Source organism: Mustela nigripes, chromosome 2 (assembly GCF_022355385.1).
Source record: "Mustela nigripes isolate SB6536 chromosome 2, MUSNIG.SB6536, whole genome shotgun sequence".
Lineage (NCBI taxonomy): Eukaryota > Metazoa > Chordata > Mammalia > Carnivora > Mustelidae > Mustela > Mustela nigripes.
This window is the reverse complement of record NC_081558.1, coordinates 153,560,523-153,576,981: the sequence shown is the minus strand read 5'-3', so window position 1 is coordinate 153,576,981 and position 16,459 is coordinate 153,560,523. Positions and strand designations below refer to the sequence as shown.

The following is a 16,459-nucleotide window of genomic DNA, read 5'->3' as shown; positions in this document are numbered from 1 at the left end:
ACAAATGTGGACAAATTTATTCACAGTGGTGAGATCTGCTCTTGACCTGTCCCTTCCTCCAGGTTCATCAGCTTTTGACCTCTGCAGCCAGAGTGACTGGCTCAACATCCTTTTCAGTCTTCTGGTCACTAGTTTCAAACTGCACTAAAACTTGCAGAGAACCTTTGGTCAGGCAAAGATCCACGCTCAGAGCACGTATGCTCCTCCTCTGATAGCCAATTTAAGTTTCTTCACCACTAGCACTAATTAGGAGCAAAAGAAAACCTTATCAAGTCAATTAAGAATCTTCAAACTTTATTGACCTCCCTGGGTTACATACAAATGATACACATTTTCTTTTTTGTCTGCCACACCTGCCACCAACATGCCAAAGGCAAGTCTTCAAATACCCAAGGATATGGATTAATTTTACAAGTGACATTGAAGTCCCCACTGAGTTACACCTGCTAAGCTCCCAACCAATTTCAAGCTGTGCACTATACCAAAGTCTTACACTTGACTTTAAAAGAAAACAAAGTTCAAAAAAACTTCAGCACAGAACAAAGTCGTCTTCTTTTGCGGAAGGGGCATGAGGCAGGAGTCCTGTTTTTAAAGTACACAACAGCAGACTTTTGATAAAAAAAGATTGTCGTGGGAGAGAGATTGTGTGTTCTAGTGCTCCGCTTTCCCCTCCCCACAACCCCTCCCACCCCCTGGATCTCCCTCAAAGTGAGAATACAATGAAATTGGTTTGTATTTATAGATATTTTACAAGGTTAAATAAGAACAACAATAATAATAAAAAAATTGAACACTAAAATGAGCAGGTTTTTTTTCTCTTTTTAATTTTCTTTCCAAACGTGACCAGTGTTGCTGAGTGACACTCAAGTAACTGGTGGTTTTCCCCATGCAGCTGCTGGCTGCTCGGGGCTGTTCAGGTGGAGTTGGAAGCTGATGCAGAAGCGGCGTTGTTGGTCTGTCCACGGTCTCCAGCATTAGCATCTGCAAATCGGAAGTCCCAAGAGAGAGCATGAGCAATGCTTTAACACCCCAAAGAGAAAAGTACACTGCCTCCACTGCAGACTGAGCTGTGTGGTCTTCCAAGCTGTATCTGAAAAGGTTGTTTAAATAAGGCCAATACTATGAAATCTGAATTTCTTTCTGCTTAGAGCTGAGTCCATGCCTTGGCCTGGTGTTTGGTGCAGGAAAGACAAGTGTCTTTGAGTTAGTTGGGGCCTGAGTAGCAGTACATGCATGAATACTCAGTTGGGAGTCTGGCTCACTTGAAAATAAATAAGTGAACAGTGCACAGCTGGGAACACTTGCTAAACATTCTGAAGCAGATTACAGTTCACCATCTGCTTAAGTGGGTAAAACGGGTGGAGGCACTGACCGTAACATGGGTCAGCACTGAGAGGTAGAAGCACCATGTGTAAATCAACTGCAGCTGCTTACTTTCTAAGTATAGTCCTTCTTCACTATTTGTAGAAATGGAAGATAATGAGCAAAAAAGGAACAGCCACTGCAGGACTGATTCACTTCTTCAATTCAATGAAGCATCTTGCAGTCAAATATCTTGGCACAGAGTTTATTTCACCTAATCTTTTGGAAATATGTCTAACTTTATATTTAACTCTAACTCCCCTACCCACCCCCCCCCCCCTTTTAAGGTTCATCATTATTTCACAGCACCTATTAACATGTAAGTGGGCATTTAGTTGCATCTGGACCAGCACTGCCTCTCAGGCAGGCAACAGACTGCCGTTTCAGTTGCCCGTCCAGCTGTGTCGCTGGGCCCTCGTGCATGTGACTGCTAATACATACTGCTGGGCATATTTTTCTCCCAAACACTTGACACTGAGCCCTGAGCAAGAAGAGAAGTGGCTTAACTGGGATGGATAACTTCTAAGAGCCATCTTCCTAGAAGTCACACTGCCCTTGACCATCAAAGCTGGTGACACCAAAAAAACAAGTTCCAAAGTTTTGTCTGCCTAGAGACTGAAATGCTCCTATATCCTTTGAAGGGTAAACAAGTGTCATGGCTGAATGTAACATCTGCCTTTGGATCTTTTTTGTTTCAATTTTTTAATTACAGCAAGAAACAGAAGACCCCGAGGACACACAGGAACGCTTTACTTAAGGATTAGCTGTTCAATTTATCATTCCAATGGCCACTCTATAAAAACTACATGTTTTTTCTAAATTCCTTATTTTAAGGGCAGCATTTGGGGAAGAAATGTCAAATCTCTCAATTTGACTGGTTATGTTTAATTCATTTAATTTCCTTCAAAAAAACTTATAGCTGCTTCTAGTCCTGTTTTCATGAAAATAAGTGCAAACATTACCGGATCAGGGTCCATGCATGGAGTCATATTAAATCATTATATGGCACATGGGACAGGTGGCAAGGTATATGACACAGAACCTTTCTCCGAAGGCAGGTACGTGCCTTTTCCAATAATCACTACATAACTATGTCTAATACTTCAGTCATGACTCCTGGTTTTTCTTAGATAAGCCCGTCCTAGTGCAAATTTTACTCTTCAATGATCACCCAAATTCTGTCATCAATGACAACATCAATTTCTGTCCAGGTCACATGTTCCTGTAAGGATTTCTCACGAAAAACAATCACTTTTGTAATTCAGGCACAGGCTGCTTTAACCTATTGAGCCACCCAGGCACTCCCGCAGGCTGCTTTAAAAACAAGTCTAGCAAATGCCTGAAAGGCTGCAGAGCTATTTCAGAATGATAATGATCCTCACAAATCCAAACTTACTGTAGCATTTCCCATGAGATGGATGACACCTGGAACCTATGCGTCTATGCGTGATCATCAGCAAACAACACTTCTCTTTTTAGTATGTGAAGAGGACAGATAAAACTTTCATGTTCTGGTCTTCTAGACTTAAGAGATTTCCCAATCATGAGGAATTCACCAGCTTGACCATGACAGGCATGAGCTACACTGGAGGACACCCACTAAGGTTCATTTACGTAGCCATCCAGTTCATTATGTTAATTCACTCTCTAGCAAAATCCCATTGTGTGTATGAATTTGAAGAAACAAATTCAACTTCTAAATAATAAAATCTGAAAAGACATGTAGTCTCCTCAGGTTTGTAATTTAATGGTTTTATTATTTTTTTCTCTGAATTATCTCCATATCCCCTATTAAGTAAAATTTTAACAGCTAAATATTTTGATTATAAATATCCTTGAAAGCTAAAGTCACAGCACTGTATTCATTCATCAAACAAAAACAAATAACCTTTGCCTGCTGCAACAAATTACATTTAAAATCAAATTATATACATCCTTTGTGAGAAAAAGAACAGAAAGATGTTTTTCAGAGGCAAAGTACAGGGAGGAGAAATACAACAAAGAAAATGGAAAGTTCTACAACCTCAAGAGTAGCTCCCACAGAACACCAGGCTTACTAACTGAATAAAACTGCATTTTTAAAGTTCTTCTTGGTACATACTTACTTTGCTCCTACTGCCAATTCTGTAAGCTTATTTTATGTAGTTGAGTTAATATGGCCTTTTTACAATAAAAGTGTTCATTAATTAAAAACTGTCACTGGATTTGGATGTTTAGTAATTTCTTTAACATTTCTTCTCAAATATTTAAACAGAAACTCCTTTTTAAAAAAACAAAACAAAACAAAACAAAACCCAGAAACTCCTTAAAAGGGCACCCGGATGGCTCAGTAAGTTAAGCCTCTGCCTTTGGCTCAGGTTGTGATCCCAGGATTCTGGGATCGAGTCCCGCATCAGGCTCGCTGCTTTGGCGGAGAGCCTGCTTCCCCCTCTCTCTCTCTGCCTGCCTCTCTCCCTACTTGTGCTCTCTGTCTGTCAAATAAAAAAAAGAAAGAAACTCCTTGGGGCGCCTGGGTGGCTCAGTGGGTTAAAGCCTCTGCCTTCGGCTCAGGTCATGATTCCAGGGTCCTGGGATGGAGCCCCGCATCGGGCTCTCTGCTCAATGAGGAGCCTGCTTCCCTTCCTCTCTCTCCGCCTGCCTCTCTGCCTGCTTGTGATCTCTGTCTGTCAAAATAAATAAATAAAATCTTTATTTAAAGAAAGAAAGAAAGAAAGAAAGAAACTCCTTAAAAGCACCACAATTCATTTTGCTCCTGTCTCCAGCATTCCCTTTCCTTTTCACATTCATACTGGTAAAGGTGAGGCTTCCTGGCATCATGGTTTTAAGGACAGCTAACAACTTTTGATTATAAAGCATCCAATTCAACTATGAATAACCAAAGACTGTACCGTCTTGCTTTTAGTCCTGAGATGCTATCCTGAAATTCAGTGATACATCTTTCTTCAATCTAGTCCAGCTCCACAAACACTGAGAATGAGACCCAGCTGTACCACTTGATAGCTATGTACCACTTAACAGCTTTGTGACAATAGAACAAGTTATTTAACCTCTTTATTCCTCAATTTCCTCATCTGTAAAATGGAGATACTACCACCTGTCTATGAAATAAGGCCTAGGAAGGTCTCAGCACAGTACCTGGGTATAGAAATTGTTCAGTAAGTGGAAAGGCAAAAGAGACATCTAAAAATACATCAACTGTACAGTTTAGTGTGACTGTAATAATCATCACCACCATAATGTCAGTGGCAGCAACTGTTAACATTTGGATGCTTACTAATGTACCAGACATCATACTATGTACATTGCAGGTACACACCTAAGAAATAGGTACAATTATTGCCCCCATTTTGCAAATGGGAGAAATAAGCACAGAGGTATTAGAGGAAGAGAATGATGACCTTTATGGGGACTACAAGGGACAGCAGAAAAGATTTCCTAGCAAAGAAGAAAAGAACCTAAGGGGACTTTCATTCAGACCTAACTCCTACATAATCCACTATGATTTCTAGAAGCCTATTTCTATTATCTAAAAGGGTTACTACATTAGAACAGATCTGGGAATTTATAATAAGAATGAAAAGTACAGTTATTTTATTTCCTAATTCTTAGTCTGTATAGGGTATGCAAAGATAAAAGTGTTTTGGAAACAAATACAGAGGTCATTATTTCAAGCTTCCTAGAAACCAATGTCCCTTACCATCCTTCTGATGCTACTTCAGAACTAAGCAACCAACCAACCAAAGAGGGACTTGAGGAATAGAGAGAATGATCAGCTTTGAGGGACAGTTATTAAGATCATTCTTACACACTTGGTAGCCCCCTTCCAAGATGGCCCCAATGAATCATGTCTTCTGGGTGTTTATGCCCTAATGTAGTCCCTTCCCCCCAAAATAGGGCCGACCTATGTAACCGATAGGATATGTGCAGAGACAATGGTGTATGACTTTCAGAGTTAGGACATAAAAGATACTGTGGCTTCTACCTTGCCCTCTTTCTTGGATCAGTTGGTCTATGGAAAACCAGCTGCAACAATGTGAGACACTTAAGTGGCCTTATGAAGAGCTGGTACAAAATGGTAAGGGACTGATGCCTCTCGCAGCCGGGACTGATTTGCTAAGCACATAAATGAGTCATCCTGGAAGTACCTCTTCTAGCCCCAGGTAAGCATTCCAATGTCTGCAGCCCTAGCTGACATTTGACTACAACCTCATAAAAGACCCTGACCTAGAACCATCCAGCTCGGCTGTTTCTGAATTCCTAACCCATGTAAACTATGTGAGATAATAAATGTTTATTCTTGTTTTAGGCTGCTAAATTTTGGGGTATCTTGAACATACATACAGGTCAAATAAGTTAAATGCCAGGTAGAATTTATGCCCACAAGCCCATGAGAGCAACCCTAACCTAGTCCCTCTACAAGATATGTATGTCTGCTCCTAATAAAATATACAAAAGACAAGGAAAATTGCATCAGATGATCACTTATTTTTCCCTAATTCTAAGAAGAGTCTATGGTTCTATGGCTTTTGTGCTGGATATGGCAAAGGGAATTTGTACATGTATTTAATGAAACCAATTTTATTCTGTGTGACTTCAGAGATAAAAATGACAAGTGGGGCAACCCCACAGCGAAGCTAAGGGTGATGACCCCTCTAAGGTATTAGGTTCCCAATAGAATCCATGAGGCTCTAACTTTTATCCTAGACAAAATTTTTATGTGTAAAATTCCATATATGATACATATATTTTTCTAGGATTGGACCCACAGTTGCTCCCCCACCTCCCCTCCTATATTCTCAGAGATCTATAAGAGTTGCTAGATAAGTGAGTCATCGATTTATTGAGCTGCTGTCTCAATACTGAGGAAAATGTCCCACCTAGTTGCTCAGGTCATAAACCAAAAGTTGTCACCATGATTCTTTTCTTTCTCTACTCCCTACATCTAATGCATCAGCAACTCCTGTCCATTCTCCCTCCAAACGTAGTTTAATCAAATGTGCCAACAGGGAGGGAAGGAAAGTGAATGGAAGACCCCACATTTATAAACTGTTGCCGAAGTGTTTAAATAAAAAGAGAGTAGCAAATAATAGGTTGGGAGGAAAGCATAGTGAGTGAACATAGGAGGCTGGGATTCCAAATGTTCTGCCACCATGAATCAGGGTTCTGCAACTATGGATCTATCTAAAAGATAAAAGCCTTGTAAGTGATACAAGTGTTCACTGTTTGGCCTGAAATGTTCTATCTGTACTCTCTTATAGGGTGGCTGCTAACTATATATGGTTACTTAATTTAACTGAAATTAAGTAAAAATAAAAACTTCGTTCCCTACTTATCATAAATACATTTCAAGTTCTCAAAAGCTACAAAATCCTTAATATTCTTTATCATTGGCAGATTAGCAAAAGCATATATTTCAAATATCAAATTCTTTTAATATTTTATATGTACTTTATAAGTGTGTTTGGTTAACTTTAAGTACACTTTTATTTCCTTATTTCCTTTATGCTCTCTGAGCCCATTTCACGTGTTTCTATTTACTACTATCTCATTCTATAATAGTTACAAATGTCTCATGACAGGTCAACTTTTCTAAAAGATATTATACTCAGAAAGTTCCTATTCAAGCTGTTCCAAGTGGAAATATCTTTATTAAAGAACTATGTTTCAGGTGTTAGTGTTACTAACTGACACTGGAACAAAAAAGACCATTTTTCACAGAGAATCAAATGTACACTCTAAACTTACATTTAAATTGTAATCATAATCTGCATTAGTGAAATAAAAATATAAAGTATAAAGGGAAAGACTCAATTTTCGCTTTTCTTTTTATAATGTCTACTATGACTTTGACAATTTGGGGTGTATAATAACGAGGGGGAGTTATCCCTCCTCAGCAAGGTATTATTACCTCTCTTTCTTCATTTTTCTGAGGAAAAGGTGTGACACAAGACACCAAAGTGGCTTCACTCATTTCAAAAACATAACTGCAGGGGCGCCTGGGTGGCTCAGTGGGTTAAGCCGCTGCCTTCGGCTCAGGTCGTGATCTCAGAGTCCTGGGATCAAGTCCCGCATCCGGCTCTCTGCTCAGCAGAGAGCCTGCTTCCCTCTCTCTCTCTGCCTGCCTCTCCATCTACTTGTGATTTCTCTCTGTCAAATAAATAAATAAAATCTTTAAAAAAAAAAAAACATAACTGCAATTCAGATGCCAGTGAGCCAACCAAAAAACTAACAAAGTTGGAGGGCCTGTCAATAAGACCTTATATCTTATCTGCCAGCAGCAGAGAGATCTTAGACACTCTGGGCTCAGGGGTAGAGCACATTTTAATTAGGAGGGTTGGTTGTTCAGGGTAGGTAACTGAAGGCCGTGAGAACAAAGGAAACATATTCACCTTTTAGGTTAAAAGATCTAATTTGGAACAAAGAATGAGAAAAGGATATCAACAGGCGACTTTAGGCAAGGAACTGAGGAACATTTGAAGAACATCTAGTAGAATGTTTCATACAACATTTCTCAACTTAAGATGATTTTACATTACTTTTGGAGGGGGAGAAATTCAGGTAAAAATTTTGACTCAATAGGAGAAAACATGTTTTGAATAAAAAGAAACAATTTCCTGGAAGTGATACTTAACGACGCTCTGAGGAAAATAATGACTAAGCAGGCTTGACTGTAGGTATCTACGCAGAAAACCAAAAGGAGCCAAAAGGAGGAAAGGGGTATAGCACTGTACCTAAAAAAGACACCCACATTCTTTGGCTACCAAGTTGGTAATACCTAAAAATAGATGTACACACTTGCATGCAGCACCTTCCCCACCCCACTCTGGGCTGGTTAATGTTAAGGTAATGGGAGAAATGGAAAAATACGTGCACTGCGAGTGGGCAGTATAATCTGGGATTAGCTTTCTGGAAGGCATTCTGATATATATTAAAATCTTAAAAAAATTTATAATCTTTTGACTTGGCAATTATACTTCTAAGCACTGAGATATAATACAAACGTCTAAGAATAAGAAATCAAGTTAAATAAATTATGATACAGGCTTAGGATGCACAGTTATATACCCCCATCCCTTGAATAGCAGGGCCCATATTAAAAACAAAAACAAAAACAAAAACGAAGGCATCTCTCTCTGCCCATTCATACACAGACTAAGATATAAAATGATGTTACCTTCCATTATCTTTGGAATTGAGAATACGGAAGACTTTTATTTTCTAAAATAACTATATTATTTTTTAACAGAAAAAATCCCCATATTTTTAAGAAATTCCATACATATATGGGTTAAGATAAAGAGATAACAGAAATGAAAGGGTTGGGAAAAGGAACACTTGAGGGCAATACCCTGACGATGATAAAACCAGACAAGATATGGATATAGCTTTCCCAAAGCACACTGTACATTGGCAAAGAGGCAAAGGATAATAGTACTTGGGGAGGGGATGGATGGATGGTAACTATGATTTTAGAAAGTATTTGATCCATGGGCTTAATCTGTCTAACATTTCAACTCTCAAAATTAGTAGAAACAAACAAACAATGGGATAAATTATTCTGGGTTAAATTCTGCCCAACTAGAAAGAACTGGCTGGTGATGTAGGTGGCAGGAATTCTGAAGTAATAGTATGTAAAGGGAACCACAGGTCCTGGCTAAATCTGAGCCATGACCTCAGTAAAATGGATTTCAAAAAGTTCAGGGAATAATAGGTTTGATTTTACAGCTATAGTCTTCAAAAGGAGCTCAAAACCGACAAGAAGTAGAAAATTAGGAAAAAACAAAACTCTGACCAAGCAATTGCAAATAATCTCAATGCAAAATAAAGGGAGAAGAACCAAAGAAGTCAACTAAAAGGGATTTTCTCTGATGAGCTCATCATTTTAAATACAGGTAACTTTAAGAAGAAGGGCACACATTCAAGGAAGAATAGAAAATAACAATGTGAACCTATAAAAACAGGTTAGATTTGGTTTAAATAAACAGCATAAGGTATTCAAAGCAAGGTCAAAAATAATAAAACCCCCTGACCAGGTAAAAAGAGAAGACAGACCTTGTCCAACTCCTATCATGATTCCCTTTTCTGTTAGAAGGGTTTTCAACCTGGAAAGGATATAACAAAAATCCTAATAAACAAAATGTAGCCCAAGAAAGGTGAGGGCAATCTACACATTTTAAATGTCTTTAAATCCAGAATCTAAAGTCCAAGAAACAAATTCCAAAATGGATTACAGAAACTCACAGTGGACAAATAGCGACATTAGAAATCTCCCTAAGTCTTTAAAAAAAAAAAAAAAAAAAAAGTTTGATTTCCATTCTTGATAGTGATACCTTAAGGATGGAAAACTTTCTTAAAAATTTTTTTTGACAACAAAGCATTTTACAAAGTTTCCCAAAACATCATTAAAATGAATATTGTAAGGCTGGTCTGTAGCTAAGGAAACAACAAGAGGGGTAAACAATTATTCAGAAACCCCCAAAAGAATAATCTCTAGTAAGTCTTGCTTTTAGTACCATTTAACTTATTTTATCAGTAATTTGAGAAAAGGCAAAAACATCTCTAAGGAGGCCCTGCCTTGTACTGTTTGGTATGTTTTATTAGCTGCTTAACAGTGGCAAAAAACTGTTATGTTTATGAAATGTGTAGGTGATATATAATTGTATAGAAAACCCAACAACCTGACACTTAGAACATATTCAGGATTAGGATTTGAAACCCTCACTAATATGGAAGGCAGTTAGCCATCATTAAAATTTGAGGACCTTTGTGTGTAACCCAAGAATAGGATCACTGAGAAGAAGAAAGTATAGGAGGACAAATTTCAGGGTGAAAAAAGGATAAACTTTCTAACAAAATGATACAAAAATGGAATGTGCTTATTTTTGTAGTAATGAGCTTCCAGTTACTGCTATACAGAAGCATGGGACAGATGGCTTCTTCTTAGCAGATAGTAAGAACATTAGTGGAAATTAGTGTTTTTTAAATTTAATAGCATAACCACTGCACTGAAGGAAACCTTACTCAGAAAACTGATATATAAAGATAGAGAAAACTGCTCTAGCTGAAATTCTCTACCATATCTCACACTTAATTGACATGGCATTGGAGTACATGAATCTCTAAAGTGGTTTATATTTGAACAGTAAAACTATAATTTCTCAAGATTTATTTTTCTAAATAGTTTAGACGAATGGTCTCCCAAATGGAGTAAATGAGAGGATGTCATGGAGAAAATAAGAATTCACATATATAAAAACATGTGTATGTTAAAATGAAATATTATATATTATATATACTAAGGTTATATACTAAAATTATATATTATACATATATAAAATTATACTTTATGGACTATTAAGAATAGTATATATAATTTCAAAAGTTTCTCATCAGAGCCATGATCAACTATAATGCCTCCTGATACTGAGGTACTTTTTAAAAAACAATTTAGAAAGAGTATGAGAATTTTTGAAAGAAAAAAAAATCAAAATCCATACCCACTAATTTAACACAACTCTTTCAATTTTTGTATATTAACTTATCCTGTCCCTATCCACATGCAAGCATTCATTTTGGCAGTTACCAACATGCCACATAAGATCTGGTAAGGATTTTTACAAATGTCTATAAGCTACATAACTGATATTTTTGTGATTATATAAAGATGGAGATTTCATACTGTATCAAAACAATTTCTTCCTGTTGACCAGTCAGATCAGACTGGATCTCCTTTTTGTTATTATGTAATTATTCCTATTTCTACCTCTGTACATGGTAGCTTTCTGTCTTCTGTTAGAAGTATCCTGAAGATTTCTGAAGTGGGATTAGTGAACTAAAAAGCATGAACTATGATAGTTCTTGTTCTATATAGTAATGCCTTCCAACAGGTCTTAATCAATTCACTTGCAGTCACTTTCTGAACTCTGAGCATAGCACCAACTAAGAATCCTGTACACATTACTTCTTACTTCTTAAAAGTCTATATAGCGGGTATTTATTATTCCTGTTTTATGGATAAGGAAACTGAAGCCAAGAGAGATAACAAGAACATAAATATTTTAAGGTCTTATTAAAGAATATAGCCCACACTGCCAAATTCTTATTCAAAAAATATATATATACCCATACATACATATTTATTTAAATACAGATAGCCATCAATGTCGCACGATCAAGTCCTTCATCTAGATCAGCATTTCCTGAGATATGTTTGGTAACATACTTGGTTCTCACTACTTTGGCCCAAAAGAAAACTTTTCCCCTGACCATAATGTGGTGGTCTGCCACAGACTCACACCGAGGGGCACTTAAAAAAGTATCCATATGAAGCTCATTATTACCTTTACTGTTGGAATGGTAAAGGGAACTTCATTTAATCTATCTCTTACAGTAAAAAATTTGAGGCCCCAATGATGAAATACTTCTCAAACAGCAGGCCCAGAAACATTTTGCTTCTCCTAAACTATCAGGGTGCTAATCTAATGAACAATGGGAAATTTTAACATGTAACATTCCTTTATTTAGCCACTAGGAAGCTCAAAGCACACTATCTGATATCCTCTGGTAACTATCAAGATACTCAAGGCAGGCATTTTTCTCAACTAATTAAGTCTGTCCTTAGCCTCAGCCTACTATTCCTCTATTAAGTTCCTCATATTCTTACGTACTTCAACTTTGAAGTAAACTCTCAGGATCAGAGTCTAATCATTTTGCATATTTATGTCAAAATGTGATATAAATGGCTTTAAGAATATATATATATATAGCAATGAAATATTTTGGGGGGTCTGCTGTAACTTGTATTGAAGCCACATAAAAATCAGGTTATACTAGGCAATTTGCCCAAAAAACCTACTTTAACTTGTTTAGTATCTCACACTAAAGAAATCATTTAAAATTACCCAAAACTCACCAATCATAATTGGTGCTATTGTATTTCTAACTTCATTTTTACTCATATTCTAAAGCAATTCTAATAAAACTCCTGGAATAAGCTCAACAAGTAATTGCATTTGTTCAGGGTTAGGGGCTATTTCATGCTTTGAACAAACAATGTCATATAAAATCTAACTTGGGTTAGGGGTTTATTAGGTTTATTAATAGCTCACATAAGCAACTCTATCTTCCTTCTAAATAAATTGGTGATAGTTTTAAAATTCTTATATTTAAAAAATTTAAACCACAATTCAGCACATTATTTTATTTTTACAACATTATTCTAGGAGAGCAAAGCCACGCATTTTACAGATCAAGAAAACTAGTAAGACATATTAAAACTAATAAAGTTCAAACGACTTTCTCAAAGTAGCATGTGCTGATAGAACTAGAACTAGAAAAGAAACCTTTCTTTCCAGACTTTTTCTGGAACGAATGTAGGCCATGGACTAGAAACGTTTCTCAGATTTATTAGCAATGCTCTAAAAAACTTTTGCACAGGAACAAACAACTGTGTGTCAGACAACAGGAGATGGATTATGACCTTATTGTGGAATTGCAAGAACTAATAAAGAAAGATTTTATCTCCTGCAGCATCAATGCCCTTAGGCAAAAATATGTCTGATCCAACTCAGTTCAATGTAAAATAGATGATTTACTGAAAACAGAGTCAGCTCCTGACATTTGCTTTTTAGAGGGGGATAAAAAAGTGTACCAAATTCTGAGCCTAATTGTGTTATTGTATTTCTTAATTTAAACAGCATCTGGTGATTCTTTAAAGAACTTTAAAATTCATTCAAAAGTTGGATATTTGCAGAATATCTGCAATTCTCACTAAATAAGGCCCCATTAGCTGGCTAAGAGATCAGCAGTATACCAGAACTCTAACCTGGGAGACCATGAAGGCATTTTTTTTTTTAAAAGATAAACAAGATATAGTCATATACTGATCTAAACCTTAAATGTATTTGCATTAGTTTTAGTCCTTTCAAATGCTCAAATTATACCAATCTATATTTTATATTTGTTGAAAGTTTGCCTCTCCAGCATACATGTATATTTATCAAGAAATTATATAGAAAGTATGACTTCAAAGGTAACTAAGAGGACAGAATTTAACATTATAGTAAGATATTTATAATTTATATATAAGGTATTTATGGGGTCCTTTTGTGCTTCTTTGGAAATAAAGCAACATTTTATTCACATTTATTCATTTGGCTGTGGTATGTTTTTGAAATTTGGAGGGTATTAAATGTTCACATACATCACATGAAATAAAATGGAGGTAATCATTATCTTTTAAAAAAAAAATGAATGTTTTTAGAGAAGACACTTATGTTCTCACCTGAGGCTGCTGTGGCATTTGTAGGGGTTGAAGCAGCTGCTTGAATCCGAGCGTGAGGAGGAATAAGGATGGTAGCTAGAGGTGGATTACTTGACAGTTCTAAAGAAAAGGTAAGACACATATTAGAGCCCATTCTTAACTCTGTATCTGAAACTACTTTTATTGGTAACAATAAACATAAAGTACATTAAAACATTGGCTTAAAAGAAAAAAAGACAAGATAAATGTACATCTAAAACTAAATCAATGAGCTAATAATCAACTTACAGAGCAAGTCCACAGAAATGTTGTACATATAACTAAGGCACTATCTGCTAAAATTAGAATATGTCTGAGAATTGAAGGAAGCCTGGGGAACTAGACTGGCCAAAAGTTTGAGAATAAGCATATTACTAAGATATATTTACATCTTTCATTAATTTAAATATACTGTGTGTGTATGTGTGTGTAGGAACCACTGCATGCATGGCCCAACTGTTAAAGTTTCGTTGCTTTATTAAAAATAAGAATGCTTTTATTCCATTCTATTTTGCTTTCTAACTCAGTAAGACTGTTGCTTTGAAATAGGCTTTTTACCAGCATGTGGAAGTTTCTATCAATTCTATACAGAGAGGCTTTCTTCAAAGAATCAAGTCCTATATGTAAGTCTCAAGAAATAATTTACGATGATATTGAATCTAGTGATGTAGACAGATAGCAAGGAGTGCGGTGAGTTTTTACATACAAGTCTCTGGTGTTAGCTTTAGGTAATGTGACCGTTCTCCTGGTCCTCCCAGGATAACTCTGTTAATTTTTGTAATTCGAGCATTTACCCAGTGGTTTTCATTTTCACTCTAGTAAGTGTTGTAATTTGAAGGAATAATTATACAACTATATAACTATATAATACACAACTATACAAGCTACAGGAAGACATTATTCTCTGAGCTAAAGCATACATTTTAACAATTCACAGATATGGCATGGAATAAAAAAAATTAAATAGTACAATCTTTTTTTTTTTTTTTAAAGATTTTATTTATTTATTTGACAGAGAGAGATCACAAGTAGGCAGAGAGGCAGGCAGAGAGAGAGGAAGGGAAGCAGGCTCCCTGCTGAGCAGAGAGCCGGATGCGGGACTCGATCCCAGCACCCTGAGATCATGACCTGAGCCGAAGGCAGCGGCTTAACCCACTGAGCCACCCAGACGCCCTAAATAGTACAATCTTAAAGTAAATTTTCATAACACAAAACTAAAGATTTTAAAGATTTTATTTTATTTGACAGAGAGACAGCAAAAGAGGGAACACAAGCAGGGGGAGAGGGAGAGGGAGAAGCAGGCTTCCCATGGAGCAGGGAGCCTGACATGGGGCTCCATCACAGGACCCTATCACAGGACCCTGGGATCAGGACCTGAGCTGAAGGCAGACAGTTACAACTGAGCTACCCAGGCACCCCCGAATTAACCATTTTAAAGTGCACAGTTCAGTGGCATTTCATACATTCACAATGTTGTATAACCATTCAACACCTCTGTCTAGTTTCAAAGCACTGTCATTACTCAAAAGGGAAACCTTTCAGCAGTCACTCCTGATTCATCCCTCCCCATGAGACCCTAGCAAAGAAAACAGTGTTTTAATACTATAGTTTAAAATGTTTTCTGAGGGTGCCTGGGTGGCTCAGTCAGTTGGGTGTCCAACTCCTGATTTCAAATCAGGTCATGATCTCATGGTTATGAGATTGACCCTTGCACTGGGCTCCACACTCAACACAGAGTCTGCTTTTCCCTCTCTCTCTGCTCCTCCTGCTCGCTCTCAAATAAATAAATAAAATCTTTAAGAGCAAATTAAAAAAAATAAAAATATTTTCTGTTGTAAAGCTCCATTACTGACTTACTCAAATTGGCATCTAAATATCCAAAATTTGTACTAAATGACACCAGATTCTGATTAAAAAACAAAACAAGGGACACCTGAGTGGCTCAGTTGGTTAAGCAGCTGCCTTCTGCTCAGGTCATGATCCCAGCGTCCTGGGATCGAGTCCCACATCGGGCTCCTTGCTCCGCAGGGAGCCTGCTTCTCCCTCTGACTCTGCCTTCCACTCTGTCTGCCTGTGCTCGCTCTCACTCTCTCTCTCTCTCTCTTACAAATAAATAAATAAAATCTTTAATAAACAAACAACAACAACAACAACAAAACAAAAACAACCAGCAAGCTGATGCCAAGATTTGTGAAAGATGAATGGGAGCAAAAGCCTAAAACTGAAAGAAGACTTTCTGCTTAAGTGAGAAGATGTAGGGCAGCTTCTCAAATTAATAGATGGAAGACAGTTGGAAAACCACTACTCTACTGTTTAGGTTTGAAGAGATGCTGTTTTCTCAAAATCAGCTTTAGTAGCTGTATTTGTTGTCACTGAGGAACAGAAGATCCTAGGGTGTTTTATTTCACATTAGTCCTATTTCAACCTATAATCTTATACCTAAGAAAGCAAGAGAATCCCTACTACCATGGCTGATGACTCTCATGGTTCTAGAATAAAATTAATGGATGTGGTACTCTTCATTAATGTAAAAAGGAAGACTCACTATCCCATTTACAATTAAAATCTGCTAAAAAGGTTTCTTTAAAATTCCTCTAACCATTCATCCATACTCCCATCCACCTATCAATACTGAGCAAGAAAGTGTGTTTCACGTAGTAGATCTCAGGACAGAGAAAAAGATAACTGTCTTTGATCAACAGAAATTGAAAATGGAAAAGACAAATAAGCTAGCAAGAAAGGCATTCAACCTATTCAGGATACGAGCACCTTTTTTTTTTTTTTTTAAAGATTTTA

General features: G+C 36.9%; 1 protein-coding gene across 3 annotated transcripts in view; it reads right to left on the bottom strand.

The window, feature by feature from the left end:
• Positions 1–273: 273 nt before the first annotated feature.
• GSK3B (glycogen synthase kinase 3 beta) overlaps positions 274–16,459 on the bottom strand; it is a 210,944-nt gene continuing 194,758 nt past the window's right edge. For 2 of the 3 annotated variants that reach the window (XM_059391871.1, XM_059391872.1), the window contains 2 exons: positions 13,646–13,744; positions 274–981 (listed from right to left, as the gene is read on the bottom strand). In XM_059391871.1, the coding sequence (XP_059247854.1) occupies positions 914–981; positions 13,646–13,744 (167 nt within the window). In that variant the 3' untranslated portion in view covers positions 274–913. Of the gene's footprint in view, positions 982–9,414; positions 9,465–13,645; positions 13,745–16,459 lie in introns of all 3 variants that reach the window. The other variant, XM_059391873.1, reaches the window with a different exon arrangement.